The sequence below is a fragment of the Apteryx mantelli genome, chromosome 2, assembly GCF_036417845.1.
Source record: "Apteryx mantelli isolate bAptMan1 chromosome 2, bAptMan1.hap1, whole genome shotgun sequence".
NCBI lineage: Eukaryota > Metazoa > Chordata > Aves > Apterygiformes > Apterygidae > Apteryx > Apteryx mantelli.
Genome location: NC_089979.1, coordinates 17502613 through 17527142, shown reverse-complemented (window position 1 = coordinate 17527142; position 24530 = coordinate 17502613). Strand labels below are relative to the sequence as shown.

General features: G+C 36.7%; 1 protein-coding gene across 1 annotated transcript in view; it reads right to left on the bottom strand.

The window, feature by feature from the left end:
* Positions 1 to 24530, bottom strand: part of CSMD3 (CUB and Sushi multiple domains 3) — a 734654-nt gene that overhangs the window by 480330 nt on the left and 229794 nt on the right. The window contains 1 exon segment of the mRNA XM_067292283.1: positions 4613 to 4725. Within this exon segment, the coding sequence (XP_067148384.1) occupies positions 4613 to 4725 (113 nt within the window).

The window sequence follows — 24530 nt, the reverse complement described above, 5'->3', positions numbered from 1 at the left end:
ACTAATGACAAATTTTGTTTAAATTGTTAGATGTTCTTAAACAAGTGACAGAGACGGTTTTCCCCTTCTTGTACCTCTACCCATGGTGCTCTGAGGCAGTCTAGCACTACTTACTTTTGAGTAAGAAGTTCTTTAACTGACTGCCAAACATTTCAAATTCTCTCTCAAACAATAAATAAATAATAAAGTCTGACTCCCATAAATCATTTCTGAATGAAGGTATATTTTATTCATACAAAATGACAGAAAGAAAAAAGAAAAGAACAATGGAGAACCAAACAACAAATAAAGTGAAAGAGGAAAACTATTTGATCTCAGTTTTCGCCGTACTGCATCACACATCAGAAGCGCTGGCTCTCACGTCACTTCAGCTCCACACAGTTGGCTGCCAGGTATTAAGCAGAGTAACCATTTGCATGTTTATCACACATGAGCATGACAACTAAATTTTATCCTGTCCTGAAAAGCTCGTGGATGTATTTCATCTTTTCACCGGCATTTTCCTATAAGCAAAGATTCTTAACAGAAGGCAGAGGAGACTGTACACTCAGCTGACACATTTGGTACTATTTTATTCATAGCTTAAGCACTATTTTCTACATGGCTTAAACAGTGTAACAACTGAATTACAATACGCAGGGTAAAGGAAAGGGGGAGGCAAGCAAAAGTAGATGAGAAATGGATTTCACAAGGTAAACAGCAAGCACTGGGCTACTAGTGAAACTTTCTAGAGCCTTTAAAGTGGATGCTGGATCTCAAAAGATAGCTAAGATTCTTAAAGTAATATTTAGCTATCAGAAAACAGGGAATTCTTATCCGAAAGCCCCTTCAGAGTCCAAGTATGCTTGACATAACTAAAGAATATCGAGGTGTGTGTATCCCAGCACTCTGCCTCGAAGACTGGAAGTCGTGAAGCTGACAATGCTTTCTGTCCGCTCAGCTAATGCTACAGATTGACGCATAAGTGATGAGGTGTAAAGAGCAGCCAGCAGAATGCAGCAAGCCCAGGGAAGTTTTACAGCAATAGCGAACAGATGGAGTAAAAAAGCACAACTGATTTTTAGAATGAGCACAACCGGCAGAAATCATTGTAGCAGCAGCTTCGGGAAGATCAAAGAGACTTTGGCACTACTACAATCAGCAATTTCTTAATTCCAAAGGAATTAGGACAGAAAGCAATAAAGACACAAAACATCAAGACAAAGCACTCTCAATGAATAAAAATAAGTGCTAAAACACAGGTGATCAGAGCAGCAAGAATAAGCATTTCTTCATTGTAACAGCACAAACTAGGTAGGGTGGAGGGAGGGAAATTGTTTTGATTCTCTTCTAATTGAATATATGCCTTTGATTAATCATTTAACACCAACTTTTGAATACTGTATAATTCAATATCTTTTATAAAACAAAATGCCTAGTAAAAGAAATTAATGCACATAACCTGCAAGACACTGTGCTTACGTGAAGCTGAAAGTTTCCCATAATTCCATGTACCTCAGTGAATTTCATTTGTTTTGTATAAACCAATTTTAAAACTTTCACAGGCGTTTGCAAGACTGAGGCTTTAAATGGTAAATTAGGCAAAGTATGATGAGTAAAAAAATTAAAAGGTTGTTCAGGAAAGATTATGTAATTTCCCTTTTTTTGTGCATGCAGCTTGATTTAAAGATTTTGCATTGCATCGTTATTATTCCTTTTTTCACATGAGTAACTTGGCCATACTAGCATGAGATACTATACTGGAGCTAAGCCATGTGAGGTTACCTTGTGAAAAAAGATCTTCAAGAAACAATTTTCAGATATCTAAGAGAGCAGAAGGAAATAAGATTAGTCTATTCCATATCCTGCCTAGCAGTGGATGCAGAGCTTCACTCATTCTTTTGGTTTAAATAAAAGAATGGACAAAGTTTTGCAGCTATGACCGTGTTAAAAAGTGCAGTTGTGCAAACGAGCACAGCAAGGCAAGGGAACAAGGAGGCCAAAGGAGCGCGGAGGGGCTGGGCGCTTCGTGGCATCAGGCAACGACGCAGTGTCCCAAAGCTCAGAATTTGCAACCCGGCTCTTCAGAAAGAGGCAACAACGGAAGGAAGAAAGTTAAAGTAGGTGAAGTAGTGAGAAATCACTATTCTAGGTACAGTGGTGCGACATAGGAAAGATTAAGGGAGTGTCAAGGTGGGAAGACAGGAAGATGTTATAGTAATATACAGGTTAATTAAGCAGGGGAAAGAGTGGGTTTTTACAACGCAGTTATTACAGCATTATAAGAAGAATGCAGTGATGACACAGGATATTGAAAGGACTAACAGATACTCTCTCAAAAGTGATGCAGAAATAAACTCCTGAAAAGAAAAACTGCCACATCTATCTGTATTCCATGGCTCTCCAGAATATTTTTGATCTCTATATAATTATCTGCTTTTCTGACAACCATGTCAGCACACAAATGAAATTAAAATTCTATTATGCTTCAAATAAACTGAAAATGGGATTTACACAGGTTTAAAGTTGCTACTGACTAAAAAATAAGGCTTTCACTTCTTAAAAAAATGAAATATTTTCTGTAGTATCTATTTCTATTTGTTTTCTAAACCTATGAGGTTTTTAAGATAAAGTTTACTTTATTTCATCACACCCTCTCCTTTAGCTTACCACTGACCCAAAAATCACTTCTCCCTCTTACCTGACATTATATTTTTCCAGTTTCTAATATCAAGGTTAACTTGTAACAATCATATCTGCTTGAATAAGCACATTCAATGTTTTTACATGTTGAAATTATTTATTGTCTTTATACATCAATTTTCTCAAACAGTTGTAAAAGATTTTCTTCAAGTATGGCGGAGTACTGCAGCATTTCAGAACTTAGTATACAGTGTACTTTAATATGCTTTTGATGGTATACCATTAAAAATTTAATGAGCAAAAGAAAATAATAAAATGAATTCAGAACTTGTAAAGAAAATGCCATAATGTAATTGCTATAAAGCCAGGTGCATGATTTAGTTAGTAAAGAGAAACAGGAGATAACACTACACATTCAAATCTCTCACACATACTAACTAAAATGTTTAATATGTGACTTGCAAAAACCAGAATTTGAAACTAAATAAAAGTCTATTCTCTTTCATTACCTAGTGCCTGACACTTCCAGCAAGAACGTGTGTGTGTCATCTGAGCTGTAGTTTGTTTTCCTTTTGTGTATAGTTCAAAAATGAACTTAACAACTCATATTACTTCCCATAAACCACCAAAATAATTATGCTGTCATTCCTCAGTCGCTGCATAGGATGATCTAACAGACAAGTTCCTACTTCATATTTTTTTACAGTACCATAAGGTAGCCAGTTTTCAATAAAGAGCTTAGTTTATGATATGGTTTATATATTTTGGTATGAAGGATGCTATACAAAAATGAGTCATTGCCTTTTGTAAAACAGTTACAGAAGCCCTACAGCTACAGCAGAATGGCTCCTTTTACCTAAATTCACCCAGAAAACACATTCCAGGACATCCATGACCTCAGGAAGTCTGATATATGGATATACGTACTTGCTGAAATACTGATCAAATTCTGCTCTGTTCTTGTATGGAATATCTCATCTGAGGTAATTACAGAGAGTTGTGAAAAGTTTACTGTTGTAAAAGATCACAGTTACATAATAAAAATTGGCCCTAATCTTTTGCCAGTTGTAATTTTTAACACATTAATTGATTAATTTTAACATATTGAGGGCCAGATCCTGCAAACATTTATGTACAGTAGCCCTATGCTTTCTTCCTTTTAGAGAAATGTAAAAGAAATACCTAAACTAAATCACATTGGTAGGTATACTGTGAAAAAATTATTTCGGCAGAAAAATGGAAAATTGCAACCACAGAAAGGGTTACTGTTCCCTGAAGACCCACTGATACACTGTAGATAATGAAAAGTATTATTTACTGTAATGCTTGTGAAAAAGCAGACAGTATTACCAAACACTAATGAAGCTCAATTTTCATTAGCACTTCATCATTTTAATGATCTTGTTACAAACGGTGAGATTCCCAAGTTAATGCTTCAGATGCTTTCACTCTTATGCAAAATTATGCTTGTTCATAAAAACAGTGGAGAAGAATCTTAACAAGGTTAATTAAACCCTTAATAAGCCAACACATTCAGAAATAGGTAGCAAGAGATAATAGTGATAAAACTACCCTAGTAAACAGAAACTTACCCACTGTTTTACAAACATGACTTATACAACCATAGAGGCAAATAAATATTTTAATTATAAAAACATTCTTTCTGCATCTGTTACACATTATCCTTCAGAATATTAGGACCCTTTAAAAAGCTAAGTAGTTGCACAGCGTACACTGGAAGTAGGTATCTGCTGTAATTTAATTCAACTATATATATATACACTATATAATATACTACCTATACTCTAATATACTGTACTTTGCCATAACTGTTCCCACAGCTGAATTTATCATTTATAAAAGTATGAACTACCTCTTCATAAGGACTTTTTTCTTGGTGTAAAATGGCCCTTCCTGTTCCTCTACAACTTAAATCCTTTTTTTTTTCTTAGCAAAAATACCACAACAAAAAATTATTCTTTAAATGTACCTTGGTAGTGAGCACTAAATCCACGGTATCGGTGATTGCTGTCTGTTACAAAATGTAGTCTGAGCCAGTTTTTGTTGCTGATAACTGGAGGAGGTATATTCATTCCAGAGAGCCTGAATTAAGACAAACAAATAAAAATTATTGATAAAAGACATAAAATTGATCAGGGCTGAAGATCAGTAGATTATTAGAAAGATTTGATAAAGGTCCTGTATGGATTTTTTTTTTAAACACACATTAATTGACATGCTCTATGCATAATTCAAAAAGACCGTGAACGGGCCTGTTTATGCATCCATGAATAGCACACTATGACAAGTGTGAACAGACGGTCTTGTCCACCCCGCATGACCAAGTGGTCAGATACAAATCACTGCTGGTCCAGAAACCACACAGCCACATTATTTGTCAGGCATGGCAATGTCATGATGCAGCTACACGACATCCAGGCTAAAAGACTCTGTGTCTGTGCAGCTCAGAGCACAGGCTAGGCAGAGCACTGCTCTGTCCCCCAGCAGAAGGATCACACCCTGTGGTTCTTACGTTCGAGACGTGGAACCGGAGAGCTTAAGTTATGCAGAACATCTAAAACAATAAAATAGTCACCTATTTTTCAAGAGTAACTGTCTTCCTAAACCCAAGGGACAACAGAAGAAAGACATCTTCCACCACTTTAATAACTAATGAATATTAAAGGTATACCTTATTAAAGGTATATGAAGAGTACTGGGTTTTGGGGGGGGTTTTATGTCAGGACATTGCTCCAATTATAGCAGTCTTTTTTTCTAGACTTGTTCATTAGAAGATTGAGGGTTTTTTTTAATTAGACGAGATGTTAGAAAAAATGTGAATAACCTTTTGATAAACAGTGCTTCTATCAAGTCAATTATCCAAGAAAATATTTCTCACTAACAACAGAAGGAGCAGACACATCTTCAAGATGTAAGCATACCTATCTAGGTCCTTCTATTTATTTCTAAACAGAGTTCTTCCTGTAGTTAGAATAAAATACTAGCCAACAAGTATACCATTGTATATTCAGACATGGATTCCTCTTTTATTTTGAAAAAGAAAAAACCTATAATGAAACAGATCATAAAACTATTCAGACATTCCACAAGTGAGTCAATGAACAGATTCAGTTTTAATAATTCCTTGGTTTTACAAAAGACATTTCACCTAGCTTTAGAAGTGGCTTTGCAAAGTACAATATATCAATATTGTTATCTCCATTTCATAAAAATAGAAACTAATGAACGGAAAGGGAAAGCAGCGTGCCCCAAATCATCTAGCAGGCCAGCAACTAAAAGAAAACTGAAAGAGAAGACTGCAAGCTCAGAGCTCCAGCTTTTAAAACTAAAGTCAAATCAATCTTCCCTAGTAAATAACTGCAGTTAGTCTTTCGGAAGGCACAGTTCCTCCTCCCTCCCCCCCCCCCCCATTAAATTAGGAACTTCTGCTTTGAGTTCTTCTACAAAAGGCATTTTTTTCCTGTTTCAAGCAAAAACAAGAAACTCACAATTCCAAATATGTTCATGGTAGTTAGATGAATATGGTAATAATTTTAACAAATACAAGTGACAAACTCAAGACTAAGAGAGAAAACCTAAATCAAAATACCATCACCTAAATAAAATATTTTGACTGTATTCCACTTAAAGATTTGTCAGCATAATTTCTTTAAACAATTCAGTTTCTTTAAACAACGTTTTTCAAAGGAAACTTACTGCATTATTTTTTGTCCTTTCTCTAGCACCAATAATAGAGGAGTGCATCAACCAGACAGGAAAGTGGCCTCTAAATCCTTGTTCTTTGCATTGCTAATATATCAGTGTATGCCCTTTCCAAAACACACTTCCCAGGAGTTATTTTATGGCTTAATGTTTGTTTCATGGTGTGGAATTATTTTGTGATAGTACTAGGCAACAGCACAGCTAGATAAAATACTGTAATGCAAATTAATAATAAATACAAGAAAGTAATGGCAAGTGCCTGAAGTGCAGAATTTTCTTCTCTGATTCTTTGTCCTCATGCAGGACCTGGATCTAAACCTGAGCTCAGTCCTTGCTTGGAGGTAACTAGCACTAGCTGGTCAGCTCAGGCGGTGAAAATGAATGCTTTTCAGATGCAAATTCCTAGATTCAATTTCTGCCTATGTTAGCCTACCCGGGGGAACTGCATGCTTCATCTGGAGGGAGTCCCTCCTCCACCATACGATCATAGTATTTTAATCTAAAGCATACTTCTCTTGGAAATGCAATAGCCCCTTACTTACTAAATGTCTTCCTAGATCCCTCAAAGGGGAACTTTTCCTGTTTACTTCCATGACTTGACGTAAAACCAGGAGTAATCTTCTGAACAAATCTCCCCTTCCCCAAATTCTAGAAGACTTGGGCTGGGATGAGGGTGGAGGGGGTGGGAACTGTGGTTAAGACCCAAGAGAGCAAACATGCAAGTATCAATAAATTGTTTCTATGGAACAATCTTGTCTTGTATAAAACTAATATATCAGAGCTTTAATTCTTTCCCTTAGTAGCCTACATTATTAAAAATAATATGCTGAATAATATGTGTGATAGCTTTAAAAAACACAACCAAGAAAATTCATGTTATCTAGTCTCTGAATTTCAACAATTTCCACTTAAAAATATAGTCAGAGATTTCAGTTTGACTTGGAGACTATATTCTTAACCACAAGTCATGGATCCTCACCCATGAACAGAAGCAGCAAAACTGGGCTAGATTTGAGCCTGTTCTTGGGAACAGTTCCCTTTAACTTCTTTAATGCACCCACACAGTATGATGGTAGGCATATGTTAAATTAGTTGAAGTCAGCCATCATGGCTGTCAAAGCTGGAAACGTTAAGTAGAAACGGGACATGGAAGGACATATCACCATATAGCAGCATCCAGTGCAAGACCTTGTTTCCTCCCATATTATACAGCTCTCACTACATATTGCACTGAGTACTTGGGCAGTAGGAAGGCATGCTAAAAAACCTACACTGTACCAGTGCAAAGGGAAGGTCAAAAAAGAGGTGGGCCTGAGTTTACAAAGTTACAGGAACAGGCAATTTGAAGCCACTATTATTCGTAATAAAACAAGCACTTTAAAAGTGGGGTTTTTTAGAGAAGAAAAAATTAAAATATGCCTTAAATAAATGGCTAATAAGCTTACGTAGGTTTTATTGGTTTGTGAGGAAGACTTTTGAAACAGTAACAGTTTAGAGGTAGTGTTCTTTACATATTTTCTGAACTAAGCTATTGGAAAATGGAGTAAGTTTAAGATGGTTTCCCATATTTCTGAAATTGTTTCAGTGCCCTCTTTCCCTCAGATACCAACATAAATGACAAAATACTTGACTAGCAACACGGGCTATCAAAACTCCTCCAAATTCTTGCTTTATAATGCTTTTATGCATATGCAAACCCACTAGCTGATCTTATTCTTTCCAGCTGTGGAACACACACAGTCTAACTTTCCTTAGCTTAAGAAATCTCCCCCAAATCCTAGATCCAAGGAATTTGGATAGGGTTTTGTTTTGTTTTGTTTTTTAATTTAGTGCTATGAGATTGCAGAAGGATATGCATCCGCCTCATTGTGACAACATCTGACAATCTTGAGTATATTTACCCCGAGAGCAGATATGGAAGTACTTGCTCCTCTTTTGTGGTACTCCCTCCTCCCAACCCCACAGAACCTCCCATCATTTCTGCACGCGGCTGTGAATACCCCGCTCCAAGGAATTATGGTGTCCGACCCAGCTGGAAGGCAAGATCGACACATTCTGTGCAAGTCCTCTCGTGGGCGCAAGCCAGTAGGACTGTTCCTAGCACTAACTGTACAAAACATGAACAGAAACCCCAGTTAAGGTGCTCCCGGTTTTTTTTAGATTGCCAATTTAGAAGTTACAGCACTCACCCAGGACACTGAACATGCCAGGTCAATCCTTATTTCACACAAAGGGATGGGAACCCACAAATGTAACCTAACTTCATCATCCTCCACACAGGAAGGCACGTGTACAGGCAGGCAGTTTCTATACGCATATACGTGTATTCACGTTGGTGGAATTTATAGCACTCATATTGCTACTGTACCATGCTGCAGGAAGGACTGAATAATTCATCAAGTCAGAAAGAAGATGAAAAAGTACTGTAGTATCAAATAATGCTAATATTAAATTAGTATTTGTGAGATAAAATTTTGTCAATCAGTAAGCTCTATGGAAAGATTTTCATTCTGGTGAAACCTTTAATTAAAGGCAAAGAAGCTGCCTGACATGGCTGTTATAGCAGCTGGTTAGCCTGGTGCTACTTTGCTCCATCCTGCCAGGCTAGCAACTGGGCCTCTAACTGCCTGGTTATTCAGCTGTTTGGCTCAGTGAGCCTGTTTCTCCAACCCCCTGGAATTTCATTGAGTTATAAGCAATACTGATATCCAGAATTTCATGAAAAAAAATAAAAGAAGAAAAAAAGAAAAAAGGAAAACACATCACAAAACACATCAAATCCCTTTTCTGGTTAGCTTTACTCTATGTTCCATTGCTGTTGATGCTAGCTATTGATTGAATTTGCACATTGCTCTGCACTGCAGAAGCTGTTACAATTGTACTATGCCATGTATTCATGGCAGGCACCTTCTGATTAGAAAACATGAAAATTTTCCGCATTTTCATTGTGAATTTGGCCATGAAACACACTTCCTAACAGCCATAAAGTGACTTCAGTTGTTACAAATCTCTTATTACAAAGGTAAGAAGCATACTATAGATTGATGCTTGGTTTTTGGAAAGCACAGGTTTAATTAGTTTTACTTTTCTGTACAGTTATTTCTCTGTATAATACTACTACCTAATGATGCAAGACAAAATAGCACTTTTATTTAAATCCTCACCCCTGTAACTAACTGTTAAGCAATACAGAAGTAACAACTGTTTGCTACTTACATATCTGAGAATAAACCTATCACTGGAAGAGGTCTCACTGAACACATGAAACAAAAATAAGATTATATGTCCCATTTCCAGAGTAGTATATATTCTGTCTGTAACAAAATTTGTCTCTTAATATTCACAAAAAACATGCGGAAATTAAATTAAAGGTTAAAGTGCAAGTCATGAGAAAACTACACCCTAGCCATTTAAATATGCTCATGGAAAAAAAAGCAGTTTATTTTTAAAATAGCTAGTATCTAGTTAATTCTGTCTATCAAGTTAATTATTCATTAACACATTTATCCCTGACAGCTATGGGTTATATTTAAGATCATTCTAATTAAGCACATGCTGATATTGGCTGAGTTCTAACTAAATTCACACTTCCAAAAATCTGATTTTTATAATTCATGATTTCTATGGGATTGTTCCAGAAAGTAGGTTTGCAAGCTGACAGAATTTGTAATGGCAACTGGCAGAAAATGATTGCTTATTCTGCTCATATAACTACCCCTTTTCTCATATCAATTTATCTTCTCAGCAAATTATAAAGCTGTTCACCATTAACACAATGCATTGGCAGTCTACTCTACTTCTGTGCCAGCCATTGCTCCAAGCATAGCTAATGTGCATCCACTAGAATATTTTCCTAAATTTCCAAGGAAAATAGAACATCTATCCACAAAGTAAAATGCAGCTGTCTCATCTTTTTTTATACTTTGAAAGACACAGCTCCCCTCCCAAACTGTACAGAATTTAAGGCAACAGACAATAGGCTTCCCCTCTGCAGCTGTCTTCCACAAACTCCCAGGAGCTGTTCATGGAGAATCTCAAGATCATCGCTTCTGAATCAGTGAGTTGAAGTACTCCACCATTACGTGTAGTCAACAACATTTAATTAGATAGTCTGTTATTTAATTTAAAACATATTTGAAAAAAAAAGTGCTTACTGATATGATACACCTTCGTTTCATTTGTTTCTAACCAAGAATGGTAGTAAAAGTACAAAACGATGCATGTAGAGATGAGTTGGGGAAGTTCCCATCTTGGCAGCTTCTTTGCTTTGAGATTGTAGATAAATCACTGGATACAGGAGAAATAAGGTGTTAAAATTTTTTGAGAAACCAAATCTTATTCTTCTTGGAAATCACTACAACATCGTGCCTCCACTCCCTTCTTTTCTGTACTATTTAGGAGGTAATTTTCAAAAAACACTGCATTATGCTAAATCAGTTAGAGTGAAGTCAATTAGTACTTTATTCTCACTCAAAAACCTAATGCGTAATTGCCATCTCATGTTGCAAAGTGGGATTGAGGGCAAGTTTGTTTGTTTGTTTGTTTTTTAATAGCATAGTGCATATCTTACGTTTCTTCTCAAGACATACCATAAAATGCCATCTCCTACTTTAATACTTGAAACGCACACTGATAGCTAGCTATATTTTTAACTATACAACACACAGGTAGTTCAAAAAACCCTGCCTTGTCGAATTATGTGCATGTATAAAACTTTGATTAGCAAACATCTTCTACAACTGTAGTTCTTAACAACAAAATGAAACCAGAAAGAACTATCCCTTTCTTTAAAACCAGAGGACAAAGAACTGAGGGCTAGAAGACACAGTGTGTAAAACAAAAACATTTGATTTAGTAAAATTTTGCACATTATTTCTAATTCTTACAGACATGCTGGCCAAACTATTTAAAATCTGTTTCACATTGCTGTTTTCTTTTTCATACATTGCTTATTTGCTATGATTGTCATATTTGTTAAGAAGTGGCTCATAAGCTTATTCTGGATTAGTCAGAAAAAATACAGTGTACCTTATACAAATATAAGAAGTAATTTAGACATGATAGGGACATGGCGAGAGACAAAAGAGCGGCCAGATCACAAAGGCCCTGTTAAGCTCACAATCACATCACTGAACAAAAGTGTAATAATTTCAAGGAAGGAAGACACTACAAAATAGGTGTATGGGAGGAAGGAGAAGAGGAGGAGTCAGAACAGGCAGCCCTGACTGTATTTGAGTGTCCAATTCTTCTATTTTATTATATAAATCTGTATGAAATGGTGGCAGAGTTTAAGCTTTGTGTGTTACTCTTCTGTTTGGAGCAGAAATCAGCAACACAGAATCAGGTATTCTTTTAGTGAAATTAATTTGCAAAGCATGTGCATTCTGATTTTGTAGCAAGATTAGTACCAAAGAAGAAGCATACAAACCCCTCTAGTACAAGCCTTAGCTTAGACATTAAAGGTGGCCAGGAAAAAATCCAAATCAAAAGGGCCTTTTTTTGTAAAAATACTATTTCACACAGAACTTTTTCATTAAGCATATAGTTCCTATACTCTCTCAAAAGCCAGGAGGTTCACAGAAAAGGAATTGATCAGGAAAGTAATCTGAGGTTGATGCGCCAAGTGCAAGCACTGCTGAAACCAGTTCTAATGCTACCAAACCCTTGCAACGGACCTACTTAGGCTAACACAGGCCTTCATCTTAGCATGTAGGCCTCACCCATGTGCACTACCATCTCTTGAACGCTTGTTTTCGTGCTAGCTGCAGCTGTGTAGAATCTCTCTGCTTCATATATAGGATATGGAGCAGGTAGTATTAGCTTGTTGAAATAAAACTGCACTTGATAATAAAAGTTTTGATAGAAAAAGAGGACAAGGTATCACATATTTTGGTAAGGCCTATCACATAGTGGCCGTGCACACACAGAAGCTAGTGGGGGGGTTAACACTTATGTAGCATGGTACAACTGCTACAAGAGATGGCAACCTCCTGCCCCTTAAGAGGAGAGATGAGAACCACCCATCAAGATCACCTCCCTTCCATCTAAGAGAACAGCACCTGACTAGTGATTTATTTGAATTGGGTAAATTAGTGAGCAGGTGTATTAATCACCAATGTGAGGTATCAACCACACATAGTTTACTGCATTTGCTATACTGGTGTACAACATATACTCACTAGCCTAGATTTCTAGTATCCTTTCTTCCACAATTGCCTTGATCCCATAAAACTTGCTCTAACAAGATTCATTACCAACACTTTTGTACAAAAACCCATCCCACAAGCTAGATGTAAGGACACTCATTTTGGACACAAGACCAAGATTCAACTCTCTGATTTAACAAATCCATACAAGGAACTTCACGACAGGTCTTCCAAATGAGTATTTTAACCCATAAAATCATTGCAGTGCTGTCCTTCTGCAGGAACCTTGGTAGACTGCAATCTTTTTTCCCCAGGTAAGAATGGGGAAAGGATTTCAAGTCTTACAGTTTTATGAGGCAGAAAATATTTCTCTTCCAGCTCTTTTTGTTTAGAAAGAACTAGATTCACATTAAAAAAGTGAAGTCGAAATTGACTGACTACCTAACAGGTTGCTCATTTTGAAAAGATCCTGAATGATTTAGTGATCAAGTTAACATACCAACATATCACTCTTGTTCCATCAACCCAGTCAGTAAGATTGCTCGGTGTGAAAATACTGGGATTTAGACACTAAGCTAATCATTAACCTTATGGTCATCTACTACACAAATAATTTTTTTGTATGAGTAGGCCCATCAATGTCCTTTAAGTTTCTAAGTCTGGTGATGAGATTAATGGGCCTTAATGATAGTTATTATAAATGTGAATGTCTATTGTAGGACAATTTGAGGGTACTGACCTTTTTTTTTCCCATCACCTTTTTTCTGAAAAATGTTTCCTATCTAAATTATATGAAATCATTTCAGAACAAGGACACTGTGACATATACCATCAAACAGACGGCCCAAAGCCCCTGCGCCCCCCGCCGTTATCTCTTACAAAATTCATTGTTGTCTAAACTGAGAACTCAAGCTGTGAATTTGTCAAAGATATCAAATAAATGCTACATGCTAATGGATATTTTCAGTTTTCTTTGAAGAGGTCAACAAGACCGAAAATTCTCTATAAATTCTTCTTTTGTGAAAATATTTCCAATACAAATATTCAAGTAACAAGAAAAGTATTTTCAGAGCTGTGGATTTCCTAGATTTGTAACTGTAGCTTTTATGCAGCATCCACATATATAACAAGGTCCGTACTGCAGTAAAAGAATTCATGAGAAGCCTCTGTGACAGGAGCTACGGAACTTTTAAGTGAGTGGAAGTTTTAAGTGCATTATATGTACGAAACTCAGGACGTAACAGTGGTGTAGCTGGGTATCAGGACTGCTTCAGTGTGTGCCTCCAGAACACCTGAGTTAATTCCTTCGGTGGTTCAGGAACCCCCCAGGTAGCTATCTTCACAGATGAGATAATGGACTGGCTTGAGACAACAAACCAACTTGAAGGGTAATTACAGAGTTATTTAATCAAACATACAGTTGATAAATTTCCACTGTTGAGTCTTCAAATGATGCAAACAAGAAACAATGTAGCAAGAGAGAGATTAACTTGAATTTACAGAAAGCATATAAATAAACCAACAGAGGAAGGGAATTGAGTTAATCTTCTGCATAGCCATAGCTCAGCATCCAATCATGAGGAATTACAGAGCACATCTTTCAGAGGAAAAAGGAAACACTTCTCATTCAATCTTGGAGGAGGAGAGAAGAAAAACTCTTCTCCATAAATCTGCCTCTTTCCCAAATTTAAACATGACAAAGAAAAGTAAAGGAGAAGTGTCCGGAATACAAAGTTTTATTAGCAGTTTCTGAGTAATATGTCAAGTTTTAAGTGGTTACAAAGGCGCAAGTAAGTGAAAGATCTAAGTTCCTAAGGCTAGTCTCCTGTAAACCTGTCAGCAGTAGGACTAAGCATTTTATTTCATTTGGAATCAGGATGCTGACAAGGTTTAAGCTAGATAAAGCCCTGATTCTAGTTTCCATGTCTCAGATCTGCAGCCAAATGACTGACAAAAAAGTATTTTCAATTTTTAAAATAGTACATCACCATTCTTCATATTTAACCTAACTAGCTATTTAGAACTAAACTAAGGTTTTAGGTAAAAACATTATAATCATTTATTTCTGATTTATAAAACAAACAAAAAGTTAAACAAGCCAATGTTTGGGAGGAGAGAAAAAGATAAAACTATTTTACATCATCTCACCCTGAATCTTTTTATGGAAAATTTTTTAATAATCAATTAATTTTTGAGTTATTCAGCTAGAGATATTAAAATAATTCACCCCAAGACTTTTTTCTGCCGAGTTCAGCATAATATCTGGAAGACTGAAAAAAAGTATTTGTTTTAAAAATGTCAGAGTTGAAATATATGAAAGCTCTTGTCGTGCCTTTGCAATGTTGTAACAGTTCAATTTGAAGCGAAGTTACTCCCATATAAAGTCTATGAGAAACCACTGCATGATCATTAAGAATTGGGTAAAGCTCTGACTGATGATTAACGAAAGTTTATAGCACTGTGGATGTGAAATGCTGAAAAGTGCCAAGATTAAGAAATATTTTCTGACTTCAGAACTAGATTGCAACTTACAAATCCAAATGTTCATATGTCAAAGATTTTCCAAATAATCTGTTTAACTGACAGAGTAAAGAAGTATGATGAAAGGAAGAGGAGACTTGCAAACACACCTACGCCAAAATGTTAGTCTATGACACAAGTAGCATGTTGTTTGTGATACAAGCAGCAAACATGATGCTGATGGACAGTGTCCTGGTTGTCTGAAGGACTGGTATCATACATAGCTGTTTTTCATATAGATGTTAGGGACTTTGAAGGAGTGACCTTGAGCTTACAACTCAATTTTCCTGAGCAGACCACAGAATCAATACAAATACACACCAGCTTCACTGGGGCAGCGCTTGGTTGCTAATGTATGGGTCCTGCTGCCACACAGGCTGCTGCAAGTTGCACAGCCCCCAGTGTGACTGGGGAGATGAGGCCAAGGTCAGGGGAGTCTGCAAGGAGCTCAGGCAGGGGGGCTCAGAAGACACATACCCTGCCCAGGCAGGGTCAGCAGAGCCTGGCAGGGTGTGCAAGTGAGGCTTCCCCCATGGGACTCAGACGGGTGCAGACCAGGCTGCCACAGGATTTGATTTCCTGCATGTGCTAAGGCAAAGCTGTGGGACACGGCCTGCTTCAAGAACCCCAACCCTCTGAGGACCTTTGGCCGAGCTGAGGACCCAGGACAGGTATAAGGATAAATGTGACCGAGTGAGTGTTTTCCCCTGAATCCCACACATTTCTCCCCTCTGCTTTCACAGCTCTTCCAAACGCAACTGAATTGAATGTAACCTGTATCTGACTAGCTACTTCTCTGGGTAACAGTCTAACAGAATAGCTGAGACAATTATCAGTGAGATGCTTACATAGTTCTGCTCTCTTAAAATGCTGCCAACATCTTATATTTTTATAACTGGTTATTTTCCCCACTTTCATTTTTTTATTCTGTATAGAGAAGAATTACACTTACAAGTTTATTGCCTGGATGGGTGAGGGAAGCTTGTTCTTTCTGGAAAGCGTGAATAAGTGAACCAAAAAACAAACTACTGTGCCTGTTACTACAACTGGATGTTCAATAGAATATATATGCAGTCCAATTATACATATTGTTACACTCAAAATCTTGTTGGAGCAAAAGGAAACATTCTATATATGTAGCCAAGAATTTAGTGTTAGTCCAATTAATGCTTTAACTGCCTGATAGTCCAAATTTTCTAATTAATACAGAAGAAGCCTCACTAATAATACCAGTAACATTGCTAATGAAAAAACCTTCCTATCTATCCCTTTCCTCTCATGTTATGCTCACCCTTCCAGTGTCCACATGGGTCCTAAGATCAATACTTTCGTCTTCCCCAAACAGACGGGGGAAGTTTATGATGAACCATCAGTACCCTGCAGTCATCTCTGGGAAGATGTTCATGATGAAGCTCCCCCTCCTCAACCTCAAATCTCCTTGGGGCTATTTTTATTTTTCCTTTGCACAGCCTGCTCTCTTCTCACTGTTTCCCAGCCTTCCCCAGTCCCAGTTAACATAGAGGGCCGGTATGCAGTGCAGTATGCAGTGACTGACCAATGTTATCAAGTATAAGTCAAATTACTCCCACTAGCAAAATCATGGACCCCACAGGCCTTACTAGAAAAAGTACTTTTACAAATATGTGAGTTTCCCTATCTGCCAATCTAGTTGCTCATATTTGGGCATAATATCCAAATGCAAAATATATCTTAAGAGCTTTTTCTTAATATTAAAATAAAAGTTCAAAATGCTGTCATGTTAGACCTGAGTCAGTTGCATTATTTTCTCCTTTTCAGAATGATAATAAGTGTAAGTCCTGAAACACCTTTAAAGAAGTAGTCATCAACAGGAAGTAAGAGGATAAATTTTAAGCAGATGGATTCAAACACTGGTGAACAACTGAGAATTCACTCCTTCCAATTTCCTCTTTTCTGCCTCTGAAAACGTATCAACTTCCTACTTCATGAAGGGACATACTGAAGTTGGTCAGAAAAGACTACCCTTACTGCATACTTTAAATATAACTGCTGCCAAAGAATCTATGCAGATTATTCACAGAACTATTCATCTCAGTTTCCTTATGATTTTTCATGAATTTTTGTTTTGCTCGGCTACTTTTTGTGCAACAACTTTCTTCTGTATCTCAAGCATCCAGTCGCCCTCTGGTTCTACTGAATTTATCACATACGAGATTTTTATCTTAAAATAGCTTACATTGCTCACATTTATCTGCAGTGACCTTCCTCTCTTCCTTAACGTAACTGCAAACTAATAAATTACCTGGTAATTCTACAGAACTTCCATCTCAGAGTGCTTAAAACATATCAAGAAGCCATATAACCCTTTATCTGATAAAAAAAAAAAACTCATAAAAGGAAACATGTTGTTCACCACCTAAATAATCTAAGGCAAAGTTGGAAACTGTCAGGACCCTGAGTGCACTGACAGGCCTTAATGTCTCTGGCCAGCATCACGGGGGTCTCCCCCCACCCAATGGGCCCAAGGGCTCCATTTCAGCTCAGCCTGGGGCCCCCAGACCCTGCCTGAGTTACATACTAGCAGTGCTGGGCTCCAGCACGGGCCCTGCCTCCTTCATGGGCCCTTGGGACCCACGCCGTGGGGAGCCGGGCTCCCGCGGGCACCCTGGGACCCGCGCCATGGGGAGCCGGGCTCCCGCGGGCACCCTGGGACCTGCGCCGTGGGGAGTTGGGCTCCCGGGGGGACCCCTCAGACCTGTACTGACAGTCAGTACGTAACAACCTCAACTGCTTGCAGATTTTTGGAGTCTTTCTGGAGAACTTTAAATGCAAAAAAAAATTATTTTTGTATACATTATATGTATTCAAATGCATGTATAATACATAATAATTTATATAAACACTCTCTTCCATATTGCAATTTTATCTTCCGCATTTATAACATTGCCCACGATTGGGAAGACACCCAGAGGTCTATGCACTTGCAACCAACCTGCAACTTTCCTTATGAAACACAGGTCATTAAGCCTGTTCTAAGAAAACTGAAGAAAGGTAGTGAACAAGTAATCCCCACTCTCCAGCTAACTTATCTATCTGCATAAAACAGCACAGAAAACAACTGTAGCTAAAAGCCTACTCTAGTTCAATCACCAAGAGAAAGCAGAAAACATGAAATAAAAAGCAATATTACACAAATAAAACAGGAGGCATCAATACAAATAATTTCTCAAATATGGAAAATCAACAGCTTATAAAAATGTTAGTTGAACAAACAGCTACAGGGGGAAAGAGAAGGATAGCAAGACAAAGGATTCCTTTTTTAATGTATATATAAAATAAAATATTACTAGGAATAAAAAAAATACAAGCCATGAAACAGGCATTCCAGACAGAAAAATGAAATTATGCGATATGATGGATTAATTCAATAAATAAATCCCTCTATTTAGAAAGAAGCAGAATGATTTGCTTATGGCACAAGTGGATGATGAAGTACTTTCTACTTGAAGGAATACGTTAAACTTCTACAAAGGATGAGCATTAAATCAGCAGATACAGACTACTTGCAACTCAGAGTCCTAAAAGAGCTTGCTGACATCTAGACCTCTCTCTCTCTCATATTTTATGCACAGATGGAGTATCAGGGAAGAAGTACATGGAAATACAGATATGAGTTTACTTCTGTTTATGGTAGGCTTGAAATAATTCAAGTTAGCACCAAGACTTTTGAGAAATCTGAAATATTGCATCAGGTCTTATTTTGTTGAGCTTATTTTAAATTATAAGAAATGACCAGGAATTAAAAGAATTTTTTTATGTTTTCAAAAAATGCCATACTGTGAAAGTTAAAGCACTCACTTTTCTGAATGTATCAAAAAAGAGAATACAAAAAACACTGAAGATCTCTTTAACCCAGCAAAGACATGAAAAAAGCCAATAGCTGAAGTCAATGCTAGACACATTCAAAGTGTAAATAAGTGTTTTTATTTGCAAACAATGGTGAGTAACCATTGGAACAAATTATGAAAGGAAGAGGTATGGGGTTCTTGCTTGTTTTAATCACTTGATGCTTTCAGTCAAGACTGAATGCTTTTCTAGATGATAGGCTATAGTTCAATCAATTTTTTGAGCTTAGCACAGGAAAATAAATGAAAAACAGAACCCTGTCGTTTACACGAAGGCAGACTAGATGATCCACTAGTTCTTTCTGGCATTAAACCCCGAATCTATGAAATGCAGGCTGAATCTCAAAAAATTACAAGAGTTGCTTTCCCCATGCAAAGCATGCCTCACTGGCAACCCCAGAGCCTAGCGCCTAAAAGTGTCGGAAGTCATCTCCTTTGCTCTTTACTCAGAGCCAACGATCCCTTCGCTTCTGGGCAGACTCTGTAGATAACTGGCACATCTACGCAGTGGGGAGCAATACCACCAGGATACTTGGGTCGGCATTAGGCCTTTTGAGAAATCTGTGTTCTGAACATCACACTCCTGCTTGTGGGCACCTAACCACTGGGAAACACATCAGCTGGTTATCAGACATTGAACCGAAGAGGCCTGCACCACAGAGTGCCACAGTCCTTCACCGTGTCACCCCACCGGCTGGACTACTCCTGTTTCACAGAGAAGCATCGCACAGAGATACTGGCCAAACTGAGACGCAGGAATAATTACCCTGAGGGAAGATTTCCCCCGACGCAGCTATACTGCTTCCAGTTCTAGACCTGTGCTGGTGTGGCACCAAGCTGAACCCCAGACACACACACAAAGTACTACTCACAATAAAAGAGTCTGGGCCAAATTCCACTGATTTCCAAGATACCATGTTGAAAAGGAAATAATCAAGAAATAGGTGATTACTGAGTTTATATATGCTAAGATATCTGGAATAACAGAGATGTATGTTCCTTCAATGTTGTCTATATTTTCTTAGAATAATAAATATTACAGAAGCTATTTACACATGTAACATTATGAGAAATAGGGATTTTTGTTTCTTACTTCAGATTTTAAGTGTGTGCATGCATACCTGTAAAAAAGTATTATTTCACTAATTAAATTTCTTTATACACACTTGTGTGTAAAATCACAATTTATACAATTATTTTCTTTTGAAAACTAAATGCTGCTCTCAAAAATGATCATACCCTTCAGGAACACCACTGCCTGGGTTCGATTGCTAGCCACCTGCCGTTCCCAGTAAATCAGACTGTAAACTAGTGATCCATGTCACAGCATTTTAACCTCTCCATGCTTTGGAACCATGCCTCTGAGCTGAACATTTGTAGTTTAATTTGTCCAACAGAAGACATCATACTGCCTGTTAACAGAGGCCATACTGAAGATTTAAAGAGCAATAAACCTCTAAAGAACCAATACAACATGAAATTATTAGCTAAGAAGAATGTGTAAGAGTCTTCCGAGTATTGTAAAATCTCACAGCGTATTTTTAAATGCAGATAATTAATGTTATTTAAAATAACAAAGGGCAATTAGTAAATGGGAATATTTCAAATTGATTTTACTAGAGCAATCCATGTTATTTATAAAATTCCCAGTACTCAGAAGTTTTCAACTTATGACTTTAAAAACACATTTTAAAAATGAATGCTTCTGTCTTGAAATGGAAATGTAACATTTTCATTGGGATATAAGCTAGTCTCATTTGCATTTTATTCTCACCTCTCTGCCTCCTCCCTCTTCCCAAAAAATTGTGAGCAAAGTAGGCCCACTATAGAATGAGAGGTGCTAGTTTCTATACAGGAGACAGGCAAAAATGCTTATTAAAGCAATAAAATTCATGCAAGTGTTTAATATATTGACTATTGTATATAAAATATATGCTAGAGAGCAAAACAAAGTTTGGAAGATTCAAGGATATTGTGTCGTTAGAATGAAATACATTATAATCTGGGAGAACCTGGTGCCTCATTTCAAAGGCCAGTTCATTATGTAGATTTTCCAAACCAGTGGAGGTTGTAAATTAACATTCCTTAGAATAATAGTTTTGATTTACTTTACCATATAAATCAATTATTTCCAAAATTTTATATTTATGCATGACATTTGGCTGAGAAATGATACAGTGTAAATTACTTGCAGTAAAAGCTGACTCTATTAGCTTTAAAATACCTGCTCTCTCTCTCTCTCTATATATATATATAATTGCTTAATTTCTTATATGATGCCTATTACTGATATCAGCAGTAATGATGATGCTACTATCTGAGCACTCTGAGCGACTTTGTTATTCTGGATATATTTGAGTTGGAAAATTCGTAATATTATGGCTATAGTAATATGCAGATTTATTAACTGATAAAAGCCAGCAGATCACTAATTCACTTATTATAAAGTTTGACCTTTAAATTATTGCACTTCTAAGAATGTAATGATTAGGAAAGTAACCAGAATAGACTAAGCATGAGCAGATGAAAGCAATCTTAGGCTCCAGAGCTTTTTCAGTGTACTTCAGTCCTAACCTGCAACACCCAACCTAACACAATACAGAACAAATATTAGACTGACTGAGCTACAACACCAGATAATGAAATAAAATTGTTTCCATTTTTTTTTTTTTTAGCAAGATACACCAGCAAATGGTCAGCTGACTAGGAAACATGAAAAGATCTGTGTAACTGCTAATGCAGTTTTAAAGGCTCTGTAAATATCCAGTATCATTTTCATTTGCAAATCAATTACTTCAGTTAGCTCATTTTCAATTTTTTGGGCTACCTAATTCAACAATTTTTAATACCCCCATTAACCCTGTCTGCAACTTCTCAAGGCTGTGTGCTTGCATAAATGCAAACAGATTATCTAATTAGAATTTATTTTTGCACACACACACAAACAAAACCACACACAACTATGGGAATAGTGCATACAATGCCATACCATTGACTTGTTTGTTATGAGTTATAACTTTGAGGGTTCTTTCTGCTGTACCATGGTCTGGGTATTCATTCCTCATTTTATATTTATGCCTTTGTTTTCTCCTGTTAATCTATAGCATTTTGTACTTGTCTTAATTAAATTTCACCTTGTTGATGCCTGCATGTACACTTGAATTTATCAGCATCACTCTGAAGTTTATTTCCATCCTCTGAACCGCATGCATCCCTCCACTACTTGGTGACATGAACACTATTTATGCCTACTTCCTCTTCCACTAACCAAGATACAATGAAAATATCCAACATTACCTGGCCTAGAACGGCACCCTGTAGGATCCAATCTGAAATGGCTTACAGATGGGGATTCACTGATAACTGTTCTTTGTGTGCATTTTTCCAACTAAATGCAGCATGTATTTAGAGACCACATTGAGTCTTTTTTTCATCCTGGTTTTGTAATAAAATGTAAATGAAAGCCTTAGTAAACTAAATCACATTTTTAATTAAGCACTTTTTAATCACTCATTCCAATTCTTTTCCAGGAATCAAAGCTAAAACTGTTCTGTTACAACTTCCCAGTTGTCCTTTTCTCCTGTTAGTTGCTTTGCACTGAGGACCTGTTTTCCTTCATTTTCTTTTCACTTCTAACATATTTATAGACTCTTATCATTGTCTTTTATATCTTTTGGCTTTAACTCAGCTTGTGTGATAGCCTTTCTGATTCTATCCTCACAGCCTCCTATTATTTCATGCCTTCTTCATTAGTCAGGTGATTCTTTTTTCACTTTCTGTAAAATTCCTTTATCATCCTTATGGCTGTATCACGAGCTTTAATGGTCTCTTACGTTTTACACTTTTCTTTTGTATTAGGATAGTCTTTTATTATGTACTTAGTATATTCTCTTTCACTTACTGCCAGATCTCCTACAGATTATCCTCACCCTTCTTTTTTGAAGTTTACTTTTTTTTTTGAATGTCTGATGTCCTTCTTTTCTATTACTGATGTTTCTCTTTACCCCTTCATAATATTTCACCCAAATTGCCTCAATCCTTTATATTCTTAGATAGATTGTTTCTCATAACCAAACCTAAAGTGACTAGGTCCTAACAACTTTTGGAATGAAAAAATGACTTCGTTCAATTACAAAAGTCAGCCCATGTCCTGCCATTCTGCTCTTTCAATTGATTTTCATATAAATGAAGTCCTCTTTGTCAACAATTAACCTTTTAGGTGTTCCCAATAATTTCTCAGAAAAAAAAAAAAAGCAAGCCTTGCTCTTCTAATTAAACATTTGATAATAAATCCTTATGGCAGCATTGATTTTATTTTTTGTTTTTATAATACCATATAGATATAAAAATATATATCAATGGATACATATTAAGGAATGCATCTCTCAGATTTCTTCATTGACTTAATGTAAATGTATATATTCCAGATATATGATGAAATACCATTACAGAATTGCAAAGTTCTGTTAAGAAGCTTGAAGCTGTAATATAAGGCTTTTTTTGAAAGACAATGTCAGCTACCAAACAGAAATTAAGCCACATTGCAACAGTCCTTCACCTTACCCTTAGCTTGTTTTAGGACATACAGGACAATATGTTCTTGCTCAGCAAAGAGGAATGGTGGTAAAAGTTTATCCTCTGACATAAAAAATAATGGGGGAAGAAAAGTCGTGAAGCACTGCAATACATCCACATGAAAGATGTCAGAATTGGTGTTATGCCCTTCAAGGATAAGGAAATGTTGTATGGGGTAGGCAGCTTTTCTGCTGATTCAAATATACCAGTACAACACTGCAGGTATGGGTACAGAGAAGGCTGATCAGGTGGGGAGAAGATTCCAGCAGGGGTCCACAGAGAGAGATCCAAAAAGTTCACCTGCCAAGAAAGATGACTGGGAGCTGTCCTATCAAGACAAGTATCTTCATTAATGAGCTCTTTGACAGAGGGAAGAAAAGTCCAATAAAAATTCCAAATGGCTAGAAAATGAAACCATGCAAAGTTACATTAAAAGTATGGTACACATTTTAACAATGATTATGTTTAAGCATTACATAATGCCAAGTGATAGAACAGATTCGGTATTTCCTGAAGCTTTAAATAGTGACTTGGTAGCTTTGGATGTTCTTACCACAAAACTTGTACGTAAAAGGAGGATATTCTTATAACCTAAACTGAAAAGTTTTGGGCTTCAACCCCAAAAATGTTTTACAAAAGTCTGAGGCAAAACTTTGACTCTTATTCCTGCTAGATCTCAGCTATGATCATTTCTTTGTTTTATACACACCATGCAAAAATCTCTTACCGACATCACTGGAATTATAAGACCTTTGAGCCTCAGCATAAAGACATTTGTTTACATTGAAAAATCCAACAGCATATAAAAGTGACAAACTTATCTAAAGAAAGACTATCACTTCAATAAAGCATTATATTGATTACACAGCATCTGTAAAGATGAAAATATCTTTACAGAACACTTTATTTCTATGTTGATTAGAAGTGTTATCATTTTTCAGATGTTTGCAGCATATACTGGTGGCCATAAAAATTATGTCAGACTTTGATAGATTTAAGTTAAATAAACGTAAGGTGCAAGCAGAAAATCTTAAAATAACTTCTCTTCTTAATAGAGTAG